Source organism: Jaculus jaculus, chromosome 4 (genome assembly GCF_020740685.1).
Source record: "Jaculus jaculus isolate mJacJac1 chromosome 4, mJacJac1.mat.Y.cur, whole genome shotgun sequence".
Taxonomy (NCBI): Eukaryota; Metazoa; Chordata; class Mammalia; order Rodentia; family Dipodidae; genus Jaculus; species Jaculus jaculus.
In genome coordinates this window covers 152178880-152198989 of record NC_059105.1, presented here as the reverse complement: position 1 = coordinate 152198989, position 20110 = coordinate 152178880, and the positions used below count along the sequence as shown (strand labels likewise).

At 41.3% G+C, this 20110-nt stretch overlaps 1 protein-coding gene across 2 annotated transcripts in view; it reads right to left on the bottom strand.

The window, feature by feature from the left end:
• The window catches only part of Epha6 (EPH receptor A6), a 1036261-nt gene that overhangs the window by 1415 nt on the left and 1014736 nt on the right, over window positions 1–20110 (bottom strand). For both annotated transcript variants that reach the window (XM_004663307.2, XM_004663308.3), the window contains 2 exons: window positions 15544–15737; window positions 358–507 (listed from right to left, as the gene is read on the bottom strand). In XM_004663307.2, the coding sequence (XP_004663364.1) occupies window positions 358–507; window positions 15544–15737 (344 nt within the window). The remainder of the gene's footprint in view (window positions 1–357; window positions 508–15543; window positions 15738–20110) is intronic.

Genomic DNA, 20110 nt, shown 5'->3' with positions numbered 1-20110 from the left:
TTGTATTGATTGCTTGAAGGTAATCGGAATGGATTTTGCATCATTAGAATATATGAGCAACAATTCACCAGCATAAACTATGTTGATGTAATGTCTATAAGGTGAACAAGAGCAATATGCATTTTATGAACACTTAAACTATCTTAAAAGATATCTGTGTTTAAACATAAACATATCTACATCTATTCATGTAAATGGTAGTAGTTAAAAATGTAATGTCCAGCTTCCACTCGCATGATAATTAGAAATGGTATGAATGGCATAGCAACTCTAGGGAAGATGTTCGTCATACAATACTGGAATGTTTAAGCCCCTGAGCAGCATATCTAATTGCAGTAATGAGCCTATTACACTCACTCAATGCTCATTCTTGAAATCAGGTCAAATGTTGTAAAACCTGCTGCCATGAAGTTAGTCTTATACTGCCCCATCTTGATAGAATCCAGCCAGTCCCCAACTGTGACAAACAAAGGGTATTCAGGAATTTCACCTGGGGCCTCGGGCACCCTAGGAGGGAGTGAAACACACAGCAGTTAAAAGCAAGGTAAATTAGGAATTGCTCGATTTTCTTTTTCCTTTTTGGAATATTCTTACATCTTCCATTTTGTCTTCCCTTACATAAACTCTAGTTTTCCATCTAATGCAACCAATGGCTTGAAAAAAATCTTTTATTTATCAAATCAGTTATTTCTGTTATCCTTTTCTGCTTTTTGCCACTATGGGGTACTGCACTTGATAGATCTTGAGGAAACTCGCACTGGGCTACATTCTTTTTACTCTCTTTCTCTATCGAAACATTGACGGCTGGCCCTCCCAGTGTTCCTGCAAGAGAAGAACTAGCCCAAGCCTATCACTTTTGTCCCATGTCTTGCCAGCTACAAGACCATATTGTTGCCCCAGTCCCACAGTTGCTGGGACACCTCTCTTTTTGATGCTGCATTCATTGAGTAACTCTGCACTTGTTCATAAATACTTGACAAGAATTTGTTATGTGTTGTAAAGGTAATGATTCATGTCATAGAACTCAGCTGTACCAATATGACCTACATACATTTTTCCCCTTGGGTGGGAATGTGTGTTCCTTCCGGTGTGTGCACATGTGTGAAGACCAGAGGGTGAACTCCAGCACTGGTCCTCGGGTTCTCCCTTGTTGGAAGCGGGGTCTCTTGCTTGTTTCTGTGTTTAGCAGCTTGCCCATGAGCTACTTGCCTGAACGTCCTTTGTCGCCATCAGTGCACTAAGGTTACAGATGCGTGCTGTCTTATGTGGATTTATGTGGGTGTGATGGAGAAGGACCCAGGTCACCCAGTTTGCATAGCAGGTACTTTTACTCACTCAGTCACCTCCCTGTCCCTGGAGTTTAAGATAGTAATGCAGCAATCTTCCTTGAGTTTCTAAACTAAACTTCCTGGTCAGAAGTATTTTTGTAGTATAAACATAAAAATAATATAAAGGTATTATTTTGAAAGACTAGGATGTGTGTGCATTGTGCATATACACATATTTATCTATATTATATTACTATACATTTTATATACTGTATATAGTATATATGATACAACATATATATGTTATATGTAACATTATATATATATATACATATATATATATATATATATGCTATGTAAACTCAAAAGGAATAAAATGAAATTAATTTTAGAAAGTGTAGTAAAAAAATAACTCAGACTTGTGAATTTAAGTTATTTTGACCATAAACTGTATTATTCTCATTACAGAAATACATGAAAATTACTGCCAAAATATTTTGTATATTTTATAAAATGTTTGGTAGGAAAAGGGATTTTATGTTAATGGAAACCTTATTAGCTCTCTAAGATAATAAATGTATCATTTGAAAGTTCTTAGATCCACAACTTATATTAACTAATAAAATGGTAACTGTCATTATAAAAAATATTTATGATCTGAGTCAGATGTTTCCTAAATAATGAAAAATGTTCTTATTAGAAGTGAATCATTATTTTATTAGAATACTGAAATTCCAACTCTCATTTACTTTGCTTTTAAATTTTCATAATGAAAAGATGAAAGAGTCTGTACAGACATAGTTTCTGTATAAATATTTGAAGTATTTCATCATGATGTTTTCACCATACATAGTTTAACTATTTAAGCTGTAACTAGAATCTGCTTAATATGTAAAAACACTTGATTAAACTCCACTAAGTTAATAATTTCTCCACAGTGACATGGAAGTGTTTATACATGCTATTTAACTCTGGTAATGTTATGCCAATATTTATGTGGTGTGTGCATTAGTAAATGTAGTAAAAAGTAGTTGAAATCCCTAATAATAAAAATTACTCCTTTACATGCCCCTTAAAGGTTTTGAGAATCAACTGTACATCTGGTTTACCATCTAAAGACTCTGTAATGAGCTTTCATGGAATTCAGGATGAAGTCCCTAAAAACGGCTTATAAATCATTTCTTTGTTTTTCTTTCACACATTGACCTTTTATTTTTCTAAACTGGGTTCTAGTTGACAGTGGAGAAGAGAGTGAGTAGGAATGTCAGGAAAACCAAAGGTTTTGCTCTTCGTATGTAGTTGGAGTTTGCCTACATTAAATGTGTACACTGTCATTGCACTGCAGTATGGATTGAGTGTTCGTCCCCTTAACAGTGAGTTCTTTGTTTCTTTCTCCTACTCAGCTCTACTGGTAGAGCAAAATGGTATTCTTTTCTCCTACATGACAAGTTACAACGCTGTTTGACAGTGGGCCATTTCATTCTAGTTAATATCAGAATGACTCATAGTCTGAAACAAGCCAAAGATCAATCATGTACAAAAGTTGAAAAGTTCTCATAATATCTAGCAACAAATACTTGAATTGTTCCTATATTTTTTCCAAGTTTCTTTGAGATGTTCATATTAATAAATATTACCAAATAAAAATTCATGCATGAGCCAGACATGGTGATTCCAGCACTCGGGAGTCATAGGTAGGAGGATCACCATGAGTTCGAGGTCACCCTGAGACTATATAGTGAATTCCAGGTCAGCCTGTGCTAGAACAAGACCCTACTTTGAAAAAACAAAAACAAAATTCATGTAAGAAATACTAAATAAGAGTCTCCATGGCAAACACATGTAAAAAGGTCATATGTCCTAGCAGAGTAACAACTACTGACGTCTTGTTAGATGCATATATTATGTCCACCACACTGCCTTCCAAGCACTTATTGCTTATGCCCATATTTTAATGTTATTCTCACTTTTGGTTAGAGAAACTTCTCTTTTTAGATAGAGTGACTACTGTGGTGACGTAAAACACACACTGTAGTGCTGAGTAGTGAGAGTGGAGTGGAGTGTTCAGCACTAAGTGAAACATCTCCATCACACCCTCCAAGGCTCAGGGACCATTACAGAAGAGGTGGTGCAAAGGAAGGAGCCAGAGGAAGGGGAGGAGTGCACAGAATGTTGTCATTCAGACACAAAGGGGCCTTGATATTCATGACCCTACAGTAGCTGACACTACATGCACAAGATTTGCATAATAAGAGGGTAAAAATGATGGCATCAAAATAGGAGAGAGACTAGTTGGAAGGGAGGAGGGAGTTAGCAGAGGGGAGTTTGGGAGGGGGAAAAGGGAAGGTAGTGAGAGGAGAATATGATCATAGTATATTTCTGTATTTATAGAAGTTGTATAATAGTTAAAAAAATTTTTTTTTTTGAAATTGTAACATTTCTCAAAATCTCCAATACTCTGACATATATTTTGAATATTTCAAAGACTTCAAAATAGCTTATGAATAGGTTTCTTAAGTTATTTGGTCAGTTTCTTTGGTATATATTTTAGGGAATACTGCTGTACTTTACAGGCTAATTTTAAATGTCAAAAGAATAGCATGCCCTTTTTGATTATTACCATAAATTAAACCATGGGTTAGAAATTTGAATGTCTTATCTTAAAACAATTTGGTTTTTATAACTTTAATTACTTGTCAAAGAATTTTTTAACAACTGAATGAAAGGAAAAGCATATGTTTAAGTAATTTTCCTTCTGGAATTTTATGCCTTTCTTTCTGTTTTTTGTTTATTTTGGGTTTTATCTGCTTGCTTGAAGCAGGATTTCACTATGTAGCCCAGGCAGGTCTCAATACCATGATCCTCCTGCTTCTGCCTCTAGGTTGCGAGGATGTTTGACATACACTACCCTCCCTAGGTCCTATGTCCCTCCCCCCACTTTTTTTTTGAGGTAGGGTCTCACTGTAGCCCAGGCTGACCTGGAATTTACTATGTAGTCTCAGGGTGGCCTTGAACTCATGGTGATCCTCCTACCTCTGCCTCCTGATTGTTGGAATTAAAGGCATACACATCCTATGTGCTTAAAAAATATATATGTTAATAGCTGGCCATGGTAGTGCATGACTTTAATCCCAGCACTTGGGAGAAAGAAGTAGGAGGATAGCTGTGAGTTTGAGGCCAGCCTGAGACTACATAGTGAATTCCAGGTCAGCCTGGGCTAGAGTGAGACTCTACCTCGGAAAATATATGTGTGTGTGTGTGTCTGTGTGTATATATATATACACATATATATTTGATTCAGTGTGAGAGAAAGAGAGAGAGAGCGCATCAGAGTTCCTAGCCACTGCAAAGCAACTCTAGACACATACGCCACTTTGTGCCACTGGCTTTACATGGGTACTGGGGCATGGAACCTGGGTCTTTAGACTTTGTAGGCAAATGTCTTTACCATTGAGCCATGTCTCCAGCCCTCTTATGCCTTTCTTGATGCACAGACAGATTGAGATGATTTCCCTTGCCTCCCCTGAGCTACCACTGGAACAACTCTTCCAGTGGCTAATTTTGTGCTATTAATATAGAAAGACAGTGGAGGGACATCCTGTTAACTATATGACTGAAATGGCCTATTTCCCAGTCGAAAAGTATTCATGATTTTCTCCCAGAATGCTTCAATATTATAATTTTCCCTTCTCTCCACAATCTTCAGTAACCTAGTTACTCTCCAGCCTTTCCACAGCCGCACTAGGAGTTGATTTAGTAAGGTCAGGGGCCCTCATTGTTCATAGCTGCCACACAGTCACTTTTCTTTCACCTTATCTTATAACGAAGCTGAAAATGCTTCTATATTCTAGCTTTGAGGGCTGGGTGTTATCATCGTCACATGAATTTTCTTGAACATTGCCTAATAAACAATAAATGCCCTTTCTTATCAAACATGTACAACAATAAATTCAGTCTTCCATTTGCTGAGTATGTAGAAATTGCTGTTACTTGTTGATTAGTGGGACTGCTCATGAGAAATGTCTTTACAGTGAAGCCAGCAGCTCATATTTTTACAAGTGCATAATTTTGGCTGGATGTGGTGGATCATACCTGGAACCTCACCACTCAGGAGGCTGACAGTGGAGTATTACTGTGATTTTGAAGCCAGCTTGGGTTGTACTCCGAGATCTAGGCCAGCCTGGGCGATAGAGTTAAAATCTACCTCAAAAGACAAAGAAAGAAAGTAAGACAGAAAACAACAAAATTTGTAAATTGTAGAACAAAAGCTCAAAAGTCTACTTTTTCCTGATGGGTGGGGGGAAACCAGGAAGGGGTAGAAGTAGGAAGTTTCAAGTACAAATAATGGCCAATTTAGATTAGAGAGAGAGCTGGAGTGTAGCTCTAACAGGTAATAGTCCAGTTTAATAGGAAATAAAAATATTTTGTCAAAATATCTAAATATCTACAAATGAGTAGCTCTGATAGAGCCAAGACTTTTTGTTTTAATGAGCCTTTGAGTTCACAATAGTACTATCTTTTAAATTCAGGAGGGTATTGGTTTCAAAATAAAATGCCTTCCATAAACTCATGTGTTTTAATACTTACTCCCCAGCTGGTGGTACTGCTCAGGAACATTGCAGAACCTTTAGGAGTCCAGCTTTCCTTGGAGGACTTGTGTCAGGGGGATGGGATCATGAGGTGTTACAGCTGAGGCCCCAAGGTGCTGTTCTCTTGGTTTCCTATTTAGCAGTGTGACATTGTGACCTTGGTTTCTCAGTCCAGCCTGCCTTGTCCTACTGGCCATGATGGACTCTCTACTCTGTGAAACCCAAAGCTGAATTAGGCCCTTTTCCTCCCATAAAATGTGCTGGTTGGGTATTTTTCTCAGCAATGAGAAAGTAATGAAACAAGAACATCTTTAGGCAATTAACAGATAATAACACTGACCTTAAAAAGAAGGATTTTTATCCTTAAAAGGGTTACATGTTGTGTTCACCATATGAGTATAATTCAGGAAATATGATACAGTGACATTACTATTAAAAGTGATGAGAGGGCCAGGTGTGGTGGCGCACGCCTTTAATCCCAGCACTCGGCAGGCAGAGGTTGGAGGATTACTATGAGTTTGAGGCCACCCTGAGACTCCATAGTGAATTCCAGGTCAGGTTGTGCTAGAGTGAGACCCTACCTTGAAAAAAAAAAAAAAAAAACCAAAAAAGTGATGAGAGGGCTGGGGAAAAGCTCAACAGTTAAAGGCACTTGCTTGCAAAGCCTACTGATCCGAGTTCAATTCACCAGCTCCCATGTAATACCAGACACAAAGTGGAACATATGTCTGTGGTCCCCGTGAGTGAGGGAAGCAGAGTCAAGAGAACCCAAAGCTGCAGGGGAAGTGACGATGGCATTCATTTCCAGTAACACCTTGTCTCAAATAAGGAGGAAGAAGAGCACAGACAGCTTGGAGTTCTCTGACCTCCACATGCACACTGTAGCACGCACCTCCACACACATACACACATAATTAAAATGAGGGCTTCGCTTCAAGAGATGTTCTTCTATAAGAAACACTATTCTAAGTAAAATTCTGTCATAATATAAAGCCATCAGATGTTTTTATATTAAAAAAAAAAAGCTTAAAGCTTTCTTCCCCTTACTTTCTACTTTGCCCCTCACTGTTATTTATGTATCACTAGAAATCCCTACAGATAGAGTCTGTTCTAGTTTGTGTTGTCTGTTTTTCACATTTATATCAACAATTTTCATGTTTTAGCAGTCCCTGAATGACCTGTAATAGTGTATATGTTGATGCTTAGTGACCTATCAACTTTCTCAAGCTTTCTGGCAACAGTCTACAATTGTTGATATGCAGAAAACAAAAACAAAACAAATAAAACCCCTAAAGCCACAGCAGCAACATTCACTGTATTCAATATTACCACTTTCTTATCTCATGAATCCGGGACGATGCTTCTCACTACTCAGTCGAGTGACACAATAATATTCTAATATAAACCGGGCGTGGTGGCGCACGCCTTTAATCCCAGCACTCGGGAGGCAGAAGTAGGTGGATCTCCATGAGTTAGAGGCCACCTTGAGACTACATAGTTAATTCCAGGTAAGCCTGGACCAGAAAGAGACCCTACCTCGAAAAACCAAAATAATAATAATAATAAATAAAAATAAAAAATAAATAAAATTATAAATGTGCTTGAACATTTGTAGGGAGAGATAGAAGAAAGGACTAATATCTTTTAAAAAAATCTCCTACAATTCTAAGTACCCAGCATATGGTCCCTACAGCCAGCATAATAATTCACTGGATATCATGGGGCTTCAATAACAAGCAATACACATGGGAAAACACATGGTCATGAGAAGGGTGGCAAGGCAGTCCGTGCTCCACGGGCAAGTGCTATGAAGATTGGCAACGTGTGCCAGAGCAGGCAGAGAGCAGCAAGGCATGGATTTTCCAGAACCAGGAACAATTCAATCTACAGAAATGCCCGGGGATGGAATTCTGAAGCTACACTCCTGCCATATTTTCCTGATTTCTTTATATTGTCGTAGTTACATCTGTTTTTAGCTAATGTTCCTCTGGGCATTTTGGGAGAATGTCGGAGGACACATGGACCGTGTATTTGCAACTTACCCCCATGAGTGAGGTATACTCTGCACACTCATACTGACTCAGCGGGACCCAGCACACTGCGGTACTCAAAAAAAAAAAAAAAAAAATGTAGGAGATTTGATACATTCCATCTCTGAAGCCTTATTTAGTACAGAGAAAAATTTAACTGGAAAGACAAAAAAAATCCACCTGGGCTGGGGAGGTGGCTTAGCAGTTAAGGCACTTGCCTGCAAAGCCTAAGGACCCAGGTTTGATTTCCCAGTGCCCATGTAAACCAGATGCACAAGGGTGTGCATGTGTCTGCACTTGGTTTTGCAGTGGCTAGGGGCCCTGGTACACCCATTCTTTCTCTCTATCTGCCTTTTCCCCTCCTTGTCTCTCTCTTTCAAATAAAAAAATAAAATATATAATATAAATAAAATGCAAGAAAGCATAAGCTAGGAATGTTTTCAAAAATGCACCTTTTTATTATTTATTTATTACACACGCACACACACACACACACAGAGAGAGAGAGAGAGAGAGAGAGAGAGAGAGAGAGAGAGAGAGAGAATGGCACACCAGGGCTTCTAGCCACTGCAAACAAACTCCAGACGCATGTGCCACAATGAGCATCTGGCTTATGTGGGACCTGGAGAATCGAACCTTCGCAGCCATGCACCTTAACCACTAAGCCATCTCTCCAGCCCACTTTCTTTTTTTATAGCCACATTTCTGAACCAGCGATGTGCTGGAAAGCATCTTGCTATTTTGTGTAATTTTGTTCTGTGGAGTGGGGAAAGAACAAGGGTTTCAGAGGTGGTGAACAGTGCCGCTAATCTACTGATTACTTGGATAGCTTTGTCAAATTTAGCCTTTTTTTTTTTTTTTTTTTTTTGAGGTAGGGTCTCACTCTAGCCCAGGCTGACCTGGAATTCTGGAATTCACTATGTAGTCTCAGGGTGGCCTCAAACTCATGGTGATCCTCCTACCTCTGCCCCCTGAGTGTTGGGATTAAAAGCGTGTGCCACCATGCCAGGTTTATCCTCTTTTCTTCTTTATTTCTTTATCTGAGGGATGGGAACATTAGTTGTGATGGTTAAGGTGTTGCCAACTTGATCTGTTTATTAATCCATAGACATCCCCTTTGGGTGGGTCTCTGAGCTTGCTTCCACAAAGGATTAACTGAGGGAGCAAGTCCTTCCCCAAGAGTGAGCCCTTCCCCAGAGCGGGTGGCCCCTCTCAGAGGGGGACTTGATATAAGGAAGCTCTGGGGGAAAAGAGCCCCTCCCTTCCACTTGGCCAGCTGAGCTGCTTGCTGCCTTCCAGTGCGGATTGATGACCAGTGCAAACTGAAGACCCACATGGATAGAAACTGAGCGGTTCCTCAGGAAGCCACAGGCCTTCAGTGCGGATGGGGACTGCTGAGGCATCTGGCCACTTGGACTGAGCAGCTTCCGGGTTCCTTGATTCTTGGGTCTGTAACTGCTATGGGCTGCCATAAACTAATCCAATAAATTCCCTTTTTAATATAATTCATTCTACCAGTTCTGTTCCTCTAGAGAGCCCTAATGCATTAATAGTGGTGATAAAAGAAGAGGTGACAAAAGCTGCGTATAGACAGTGAAGGGCACACAGCACACTCTCAACAGTGGCAGTGGTTGTCACTGTCATAGCCCTTGTGAGAATGATGTGTCGGCATTACTACAGGCATTGAAATGACTTGTGATATCTTTAACACGTGTGAATTCAGTTTAGATTTTGTAATGGGATGTAGGAGTTTCACATCTTCTGATCAATGTTTCATAGTCTATCTTCTGTCCACAAAGCTGATTATCACTCAATTTCAGCACTGGTTTTGGCCATGTAGTTATTTCTGTATCATAGAAACATCAATAAAATTTCTAGCAACAAAAAAGCAAAACAAACCATCATGTCCTTGGCTTACATATGGACGTAAATGATTTTGCAAGTGTTCATTATACGTTACTCAGGTGGCACTGAGTAAAATATTTTGAAACTGAAATTTTTATATCAAATTGTTGAAAGTTATTGTGCCCATAAGATAGCATTATTGGTGAGTTTTCTTTTTCTGAGTTAGGGCTTCACTGTAGGCTGACCTGGAATTCACTTTGTAGTCTCAGGGTGGCCTCGAACTCACGTTGGTCCTCCTACCTCTGCATCCCGAATGCTGGGATTAAAGGCGTGTGCAACCATGCTGGGCGCTATTCATGAGTTTTTAACTGAATTAAGGAAGTTAGTACCATTCAGTCTTAGAACCTTTCTCCCTGTTCTCTAAAGCAGAGACTCTTAATTATGGCATTGGCATGTTTCTCTTTCTTCATTGTTCGCATCTTTACTGAAAACCAACTGCTTGGAAGTTCAGCTATACGCTTGTATGTACTAAGGGATTTCTAAGAACTTAACTTTTACAAGAGCCTGAGCAATGGCCCCGTGCGTAGTAAGAATTGTCATGAGGATGCTTTGGCTTGGGCAGAACATGATTTCTGAGCCCACTGACTATTATATGCCAGCACTGCCCATCGGGGCAAGCGCTGCCCGTCCCTGGACACCGTCTTTCAGCTGATGCTGAAGAAGCCCGTTATCTGTGAAGAATTCTTAGCCAGTAACAAGCTGGTGACCTGTAGCAGGATTGGAGATGTCATTCCCTTTCTCCCCTTCTCCTTTTCTTCTTTCTCCTCCCTTTCCTCTCCTCCTTTGCTTCTTTTTTTCTTTTTGTAATACTAGGGATTAAACCTAGCAACTAGCAGTTCTATCACTGAGTGGCACCCTTAGCCCTAGAGGCCTTACTTCCCATTACTTTGCAGCTTTGTCCCAAGGGACATCATCTGGGTGGCTGCCCAGTAGGTGTGAGAGCCCGAGGGCTGAAGAGGATAGGGAATGAGGGTGCAGGACTGTGACAGGGTAAGGGAAGTGGACAGGGCTGGATGAAAGGTCATCAGATGGCTACTTTGTACTATGAAGCTGTAGACTCCAGACAACCTTGGAGTATAGAGGAGGATACTTATATGACATTGGGAGCAGCTACAAGGTTGATGGTGACAGTTGGGGGAGAGAACAAATGGCGGGTTCTGCTCCAGATGCTGCTCTGCACACAGCCTTGAGCCTTGGCCTCAAGCCAGCCCCCTTTTCCCAGGCTAGTGCACTAGGCAGCAGCTAGAAATAATGCTTGGACAGCAGATTGCAAAAATCACTGTAAGATGAATGAAGGTGAGGGTACTATGAAACGGCTTCTATGGAAGGTTGCCTGTCTACACCAAGATGGTACTCTTAAAAACTCTTTTTTGGGCTGGAGAGATGGTTCAGCTGTTAAGCGCTTGCCTGTGAAGCCTAAGGACCCCAGTTCGAGGCTCGGTTCCCCAGGTCCCACGTTAGCCAGATGCACAAGGGGGCGCACGCGTCTGGAGTTCGTTTGCAGAGGCTGGAAGCCCTGGCGCGCCCATTCTATCTCTCTCCTCTATCTGTCTTTCTCTCTATGCCTGTCGCTCTCAAATAAATAAATTAAAAAAATATTAAAAAAAACTCTCTTTTTTATACTTAGCTGGCTATACTTAATTGGTTACTCTTACAATAGTGCCAAGTTGTCTTACATCCATACACTTTTTTGAGAAGGAAAGCAAGCATGTTTGAAACCCCACAGAACTGAACTTTCCCACAAGGGTCTCAAGTACAAGAATGGCATAAAAAAGACTAAGATCCTTTCCAAATAATTGAAGCCTTCCCTAATCAACATTCTTCCTATGAGGTACTCAGGTTTTCAAAACAAAAAAAAAGCCTGCAGATATGATTTATGAAATATCCAATATGTCACCATAACATTATTAATCTGTGGCCTGCATGGGCTTCTTCATTCTCTTTGTCATCTCAATTTATTCCCCTTTTATTAATCCATCAAAAGAAAGAGAGAGGCTGGAGGTATGGCTCAGTGGTTAAGGCATGTGCCTGCAAAGCCTAAGACCCAGGTTTGATTCCCCAGTACCCATGTAAGCCAGATGCACATGGTGGTGAATGCATTTGGAGTTTGTTTGCAGTGGCTGAAGGCCCTGGCACCCCCATTCTCTCTCTTTCTAATAAATAAATAAATAAATAAATGTTTGAAAATATTAGGCCAGGTGTGGTGGCACACACCTTTAATCCCAGCACTTGGGAGGCAGTGGTAGGAGGATCACCATGAGTTCGAGGCCACCCTGAGTCTACATAGTGAATTCCAGGTCAGCCTGAGCTAGAGTGAGACCCTGCCTCAAACAACAACAACAACAATAATAGTAATAACAATAATAATACTAAAAAAAAAACTTTTTTTTTTTTTTTTTTAAAGAGTGAACGCATCTTAAGTGAATTCTTGAGAGGTAAAACACCGTTAGGATGGAATGACAACCATGGCGATTTAGTGGATTAGAGACTGTGGTTTTTCTTTTGTTCTTTTCTCTTTCTTTCTTTCTTTCTTTCTTTCTTTCTTTCTTTCTTTCTTTCTTTCTTTCTTTTTGGTTTTTCAAGGTAGGGTTTTGCTCTAGCCCAGGCTGACCTGGAATTTACTACGTATTGTCAAGATGACCTTAAACTTGACAATCCTTCTACCTCTGCCTCCCCCTCCCAAGTGCTGGGATTAAAGGCCTGTGCCACCATGCCTGTCACTTATAGAGACTTTTGTCAATGTAGCTGTGAGAGAAATTGGGGTATTGTGATACCAGGGAAAAGAAGAGTTTAATCAGGAGTGTCACTGGATAACACACTTAGGTTCCTTTGCATGTTTGACAGGCATTCACAAGCCAAGATTGACAGTTTACACGGTGTCATGTTTCTTCAACCCAGTATTATTCCAGAGCAGGCATCTGGGCTCTAAGCCCCCTTGGAGGGGCTTATCATACTTTTAAAAGCACAAAACCAGTTATAACTTCCTTAGCTAATATTGTTGTCCTTTAACCTACCACATATGTCTCCTTCCCGTGAAAGGTCTGAGTTCTCAGGCACCAAAGACAGGGTGTGTGGGTGGTCTTGGGGGGCATGGGGCTGATGAGGGGAACTAATTGGAGTTGCTGTGAAAATCAGAATGCTGGTAAGATTCAGGTATGATGCCCTTAAAACTCTGGTTCATTGTGCTTCTCAAACAAACATATATTGAGCCAAAGCAGTAGGTACATACATCTTTGTCAGAAACAAGGAGCAAATCAGTCACAGAAACTTCCATTTGGTCTCCCAGAGATTAGTTTAGAATTGAATCAAGCTGCCAATCTTATATAAAGCACCTGACTCCAGCCTGTGAGTGGTGGGGATACCACAGAGCATGCCCATCATGCCCTTTCCACGGGACTCCTGCTGCAGTAAATCATCCAGCTCTGGCCCTCAGAGAGGACCCTGTGTCGTCTCTGACCTCTGTGTCCTTCCTCTTTGTCATTTTCTCATCTGAGATCCTTCATCAATATTTTCCAGATGTGATGATCATTCGTATTTTCAAAAATGCAGCCACAAAATTGCTTTTATCTACTTTTATATATACATAAAAGGACTTTCGCCACTGCACAGTTAGGCAGCTTTGTAGATGGGCACTGGCTGGGACGTCTGTTAACCGTGTGTCAGAACAAGAAGCCCAGAGCAAATGATTTCAGTTTATTGGTGTAATTTCTTCTTCCATGGGGGCCGATTCATTTTATGGTCCTTTTCCACTGAGATTGTCTTATCAATATCAACACATGATCCAAACAAAACAGTAGCCAGGAAACATTTCCCCTAACTACTTTTCTTTCCCTTTGGAAATAGGTTTCTGGAAACAAAAATTAGAACCATGCATTGCACTTTTGTTCTGGCTTAATACGCACTCCCTCAGCATTGCTAGCTGGCTTACATAACTTTATTAAAAATCTCCTTGCAAAGCCTGCTCAGGGACAGTTGAATATTTCAGTGCTAACTCCAATGGACACACTTCACTTTGCATTTCCCTGAAGGTTTGGGAAGCCTTGGGCATCATTTCCCTGGGAACCTTCTCTTCTTTTGTCTTTTATGATACGGCATCTTCCCTGCTTTCCTCATTATCAGTATGTTGCCTCTTCCTCAGCCTCCCACGGGTATTGTTCTCCAGATCAGCTTTTAAATCTTGCTTTTCTGGATGGATGCCTGCTTTCTTGCTGTTGATTTGCATTTGTCACATGTGGTCATTGGTTATTGTAGCCACGACAATGCCTTCAGCTGTAATGGATAGGCTGACTATATTCAGATCTCTGTCTGCAGCCAGGGGCTGTCACCCTCGCTGGAGCTGCCCACAGGCATCTTTGACTCAGCAGGCTCCAAATGGTCTTATTTCTACTCCCAAACCTGTCCCTCTTCCTTGCTCAGTGATTATTATACGTCTCACTGGCTTGCCTGAGAAGAGAAAACTGACAAATATCACTTTGTTTTTCACTTCCTTATTCAGTCAGTGAACAAGACACAATGGGTTTTTTTTTTTTTTTTTTGGTCCAATAATACACATGCTGTTATCTCCTGACCCCACATTATTCCCCTTTCATTACTTAGGCTTTGATCTTTTATAGCTTAGATTGCTGAACACACACAACTATCTGTTTCTAGTCTTGTTCCTTATCAGGGCTTCACAGTCCGAGTCAACACGAGGGTGATCTTTCAGAAATGCAGATCTGATCATATCATTCTCTTGTTGAAAACTCCTCCAAAATCCAAAGTGCCTTCCTACTGCTCCCCCTCTCCCTTCCTGTGCAGGACTGCTTTGGGGAGGGGGTCAGAACAGCAGCTGAATCGCTAGCAATTTCTTGCTTGGTTTCACTTTGCCGAGGCCACCAATTAGTGATTCTCATGTGCTCTGCTCTGAATGCAGGTCTGTTTCAAATAGCCCTTGAAGGGCCTTGGCCTTCCTGTCACTACAACCCCTGTCCTGTCTTGCATTGACTTGCACCTGTGACCTGCAGGTGGACACCTGCACGTCCTGTGGCTGTCCTGTGCATCGGGAAGGTGAACTTTGTAGATGCTTCTTACTGGTGATTTGCACCAGTGATATTTTAAATGTAGTATTTTTCAGGCACCCATGAGAATTCCCCCCCCTTTTTTCCCTTTCACTCTTATAATTGCTTTTCAGAAAGGTGAGTTGATTTTCTCAGTTCTACTGACTGTTATAAAATGGCAGATGAGTACCTTCATTTTCTTGTCATCTGCCTTATTCTGGTTTTAGGAGAGAAAAGGAAGAACAGCTAGGTGTGATCATAGCAGCAGGAAGTATCCTTGCTCATGGCTGGTTCACAAATTATCCCTGTCTTGCTTGTCATTTCAAATAGGGGGGGCAGGACATAAAATGGACAAGAAAATTAGAGGGCCTGCACACACCCCGCACACAAATTCTACTTATAAAGGTGAAGAAGAATCAGTGAAGATATATAAATTTCAAATAGCCATGTGTGAAAAATATAAACAAGGTAATACACAAAAAAGATTAGATATAAAGAGAGATAAGGGAAAGCTGTTTTCTTGTTTCAGAGTCCATATTCTTCTTTAACAATAACTTATTTGTTCATCTGATAAATAAAATACGGTTTATACAAGACCAATGACTAGACAGTTACCAAGGCAAAATTTCCACCTCTACCAGCTATTCTTGACTGTAGCCTGAAAGAAATGGTAATTGTCAAACAGAAAAAAATGAGATGACATGATGCATCTTACACAAGGATGTCCTCCACCAGAGTGTGAAGGGCACTGGGATTGCGGATCAGCTTGTCAAGGAAGCCGACGATATCTGTGAATTTAGGCCTGTGGTTTCTCTCCTTTTGCCAGCAGTGCAGCATGAGCTGGTGTAGAGAAGCTGGACAGCCCATGGGAGCCGGAAGTCTGTAACCTTCCTCAATGGATAGGATGACCTAGATGCAAACATACACAAATCATTCTCTTACTTTTGATGACAAGGCATATGTTAAGGAATTATGTGTGAACAATAGAAACCAAGAATGGAAACTACTTATGACTCGTGCATAGGGCCAAGCAAGGGCAGATCTCTAGAATCTAGTAGCAAAAGTTGCCCCATACAACTTGCTGACAGAACGCAGTCAACCTTCATCACCACCTCAGCAAACAGGTTTCTGTGATTTAGCTATAATACCTCAAAACCCAAGCTGGTTATCACAAAGGCAGCATGAGATTGATGGGTTTAGCATGTTTTTAAGTATGTGTAAAGTTTAAGAAACGAGCTGGAGAGATGGCTCTGCAGTTAAAGCACTTGCCTGTAAAGCCTGATGACTGGGTTCAGTTCTTCAGTACCCACATAAAGCCAGAAGCACAAAGTGGCGCGTGGTTTTGGAGTTCATTTGTAGCAGCTGGAGGCCCTGGCACACCTATTCTCTCTATCTGTCTCTGCTTACAAATAAACAAATATATATATTTTAAAGAAGTAATATTCTGCTTCAGCATGGTTTCCTGAATCATCTTTATCCTTAAAGTAAGGTCAAATATTTATATACTTATTTATTGTGTATAGTATTGTGGCATTGGTATGCATGTTGTATGAAGTATGGGTAGTATTTTCAAGTGCCCACTTGTTTATTTGAGACAGTTTTTTTTTGAAGTTGGCTGTTTCAGGAAGAATGGCTGACAGGTGAGCCCAGGGATTCTCTTGTCTCTGCCCCCAGCAGGATTAGGGTAATAGGCATGTATAGCCATGCCCAGATTTTTGCATGGGTGCTGGGATTGAATTAAGGCTAAGTCTGGCCTGTGTGTTTGTGAAGCAGCACTGTTTCCTGCTGAGCCATTTCTCTAGCCCCACAAATATGTATTCATTTTAACCATTCTTCCTTCTTTTTTACATACTTAATTTCTCTTCTGCTTTCCCCCTACTCTGACATTGACCAGATTATGAAGTCATTTTCTTTTTAAAAAAAATTATTTGCAGCAATCGGGAGGTAGAGGTAGGAGGATTGCCATGAGTTTGAGGCTACCCTGAGACTACATAATTCATTCCAGGTCAGCCTGGGCCAGAGTGAGATCCCACCTCAAAAAAAAACCCAAAAACCAAAAAACAAAATAGAACAATTATTATGAGAGAGACAGAGAGAGGGAGAGAGAAAATGGGCACACCAGAGCCTCTAGCCACTGCAGATGAGCTCCCTGATGCATGTGCCACCTTGTGCATCTGGCTTTCGTGGGTCCTGGGGAATTGAATCTGGGTCCTTAGGCTTCTCAGTCAAGCATCTTAACTGCTAAGCCATCTCTCCAGCCAGCTGAAGTCATATTCTTATAAACTCTAAGGCTGTCAATACATAAAGGACTTAGAAGTGGCTAGCTTACGCTCGCATAATAACAGGTGTTCACTCTCTGTCTGCGTGATGATGGCACTTAATCATATGTGGCGTGCATCCTTGGAAATGCAGCTAGTAGAACTGAGAAACTGAATTTTTAATTTAAGCCAGTCTTAATTTACTGAAATTTGAGTTTCTATCCTTTGTGAGACAATGCAGCTCTGGGGAAAGGAATCTGCAAAAGAAAGCAAAGTTAAGAGTAACAAGTAGATGCTAGTAAGTATTTTTTTGGTAGGCAGGAAAACACCTACAAAATCAGGAGGGACATCCATATGCTTAATGCATGATCTCTCCACAGCATAATGTAATGGATCCCAAATTTGTATAGGTTAGTTTTTCAAGAAAAGATCAAAAGCATTCATGGGAAGCTTTATTCTTATATTATCTCTAGAAGAAACAAAGAAAAAGGAAAAATTTTTCACCATTTTAGAGGTTGTAAAACTGACCACTACTGCAGAGGGAGGGGGCAGTCTGGACAGAAGGAGGAAAAAGATTAACCTTAAGACCATGGACTCTGGCTGGCAAATCCCAGGCCCAGAATGGGGTTGCCCTCTACCCCATAGCAAGCTGTTGGCCAGGGAGACCTATGAGGTCCCTAAAACAATGTAGGCTATCACCAAAATACTTGATTACTTGCCTGAGCTAAAAGGTAAGATCCTGGGCTGGAGAGATGGCTTAGCGCTTAAGCGCTTGCCTGTGAAGCCTAAGGACCCCAGTTTGAGGTTCAATTCCCCAGGACCCACGTTAACCAGATGCACAAGGGGGCGCACGCGTCTGGAGTTCGTTTGCAGGGGCTGGAAGCCCTGGCGCGCCCATTCTCTCTCTCTCTCTCTGCCTCTCTCTCTCTCTCTGTCTGTTGCACTCAAATAAATAAATAAAATAAAAAAGCAAAACAAAACAAAATTTAAAAGGTAAGATCCTACTGCTGAAGATATCACAGGCTGTGGTCACAGGATGTTGGAGCATCATGCTGGAGCTGAAAGGGAAATTAATTCCCCCCTGGCTGGTCCTCAGAGTGCTGGAAAGCCCTATGGGAACCATTGGAGGACCACGGCCACCAACAGCCCGAATAAGCAGGGGCCCCTGCGGACTATGAAATCAACCAGCAGGACAAGAAGGACACGTTTGTTCAATAGTGGCACGCAGCCTCTGCAAGTAACCAATTGTTCTCTGATTGGACATGAGGCCTGCTCAGTGGGAAAGAACTCTTATCTGGTATTGGAAACCAAGTCAGGAAACTTGGACTACAGAGAGAAGCAGTCACTGTTTTCTGGAGAAGAGTGGGGGCTCTCAAATAACTTTTCATACTCCTTTAACCCAAACTGCTCTCAACCTTGGTTGAAGAATCTGCTTTATTTCACAGATAGCAGAGGAAATGGAAGGTGTTAGGTCAGCTCAGGTCCTATGATGGAGTTGCTGCACATGACAAAATGGTGATGAGATGAGAAGCGGCCTTCTATGAAAATACAAGAGCCAAGCTGCTACACTCCTCAGAAACCATCTGACCCATTGCTTCCCCTTGTCCCTAGGCCACAGTTTCCTGTTTACCTTATCTCAAGAACCACCTATCCTCTGTTTTGGTGACATACCCTATGATAATCCTGTGATTAACAGAAAAATCCCCCTGAAGAAACCCCTACCTAACCTCACAAACAAGCCCTCCATTCCCCTACCCCTACCTAGCAGAAAGACCTTATCAAGCGTAACCTTTGCAAACCCGGGGTGCTGTGCTCTTCTCTCATGAGACAGTCCAGCAGCTCGTGTCTTTCCCGGGTGTAACTTTTATTTTGCTTCAGAGTGGTCTTGTGTGGTCTGGTCATGCACCAACCTTACAGAGGAGAACTAAGATCCATCAGTAAGACAAAGACAGCTGAGTGCCCTCCATGAGATGTACCACTTCTACCACGTCTGCCAGGGCCCAGGAGAAATTGCAGAGGAAGTAGCAGCATGAGTACTGCTCTTACTGCTAGCCTGACAACCAGGGCAATGGTGACAGATACAGTGATCAATCAAAACCTATCAGTGGGCTGGAGAGATGGCTTAGCAGTTACAGCGCTTGCCTGCAAAGCCTAAGGATCCATGTTCAATCTCTCTCCAGATCCCACATAAGCCAGATGCACAAAGGCGAGGCAAGTGCAAGGTCACACATGCCCAGTAGATGGCACAAGCATCTGGAGTTTGATTGCAGTGGCTGAGGCTTTGGCATGCCCATTTTCTCTCTCTCTCTAAAAAACAAAGAAACAAACAAACAAAAAAAAACCCTATCAAAGAAGGAATCCAGAGGCTACAGAGAGGTCAACACTAAATTAGACAGGCCTGCCATGGTACCAGGAACATTGCAGAAAAGGGGACAAAAAGATTATAAGAGCCACAGAGTGGGCAGGAATACCCTGAGGCAGGGTTCCCCCCTCCCCCCACTACCCCACAGGTGCTGACTGAGGCCTTCATGAATACCGTGTGAATACCATGACCCCACTGAGGCTGGCCCCCAGTGTGATGGGAGCGGGGGTCAGGGGATAAATGAGTGTGACATATATATATGGGTGTATGTGTGTGTGTTATACTCATTTATGTTTCATATATACATACACACACACACACACACACACACATATATATATATTTAAAACATAAATGTATATATAAATCTTCTAAGTATCAAAATAATATTTACACTGGCAACATTTTCCCTCACTCCTCATTCCACTCCAACAACCAAGATATAAAAATGCCAGTGCTAATGTCTGTCATTAGCTTGAAAATGAATTCTACTGCCATTCTGACACCTTTTTCTGTGAATTTTTCAAACACTGATATCCCATTTTAATTGGAGCTATTTTGCATGTCTGTAAAATATGATTTTATGTAACATACAGCTTATAAAAAGGGAGAAATAATATATCTTCAGTGAAACTGGAATTTAGAGGTTTTTCACCAATACA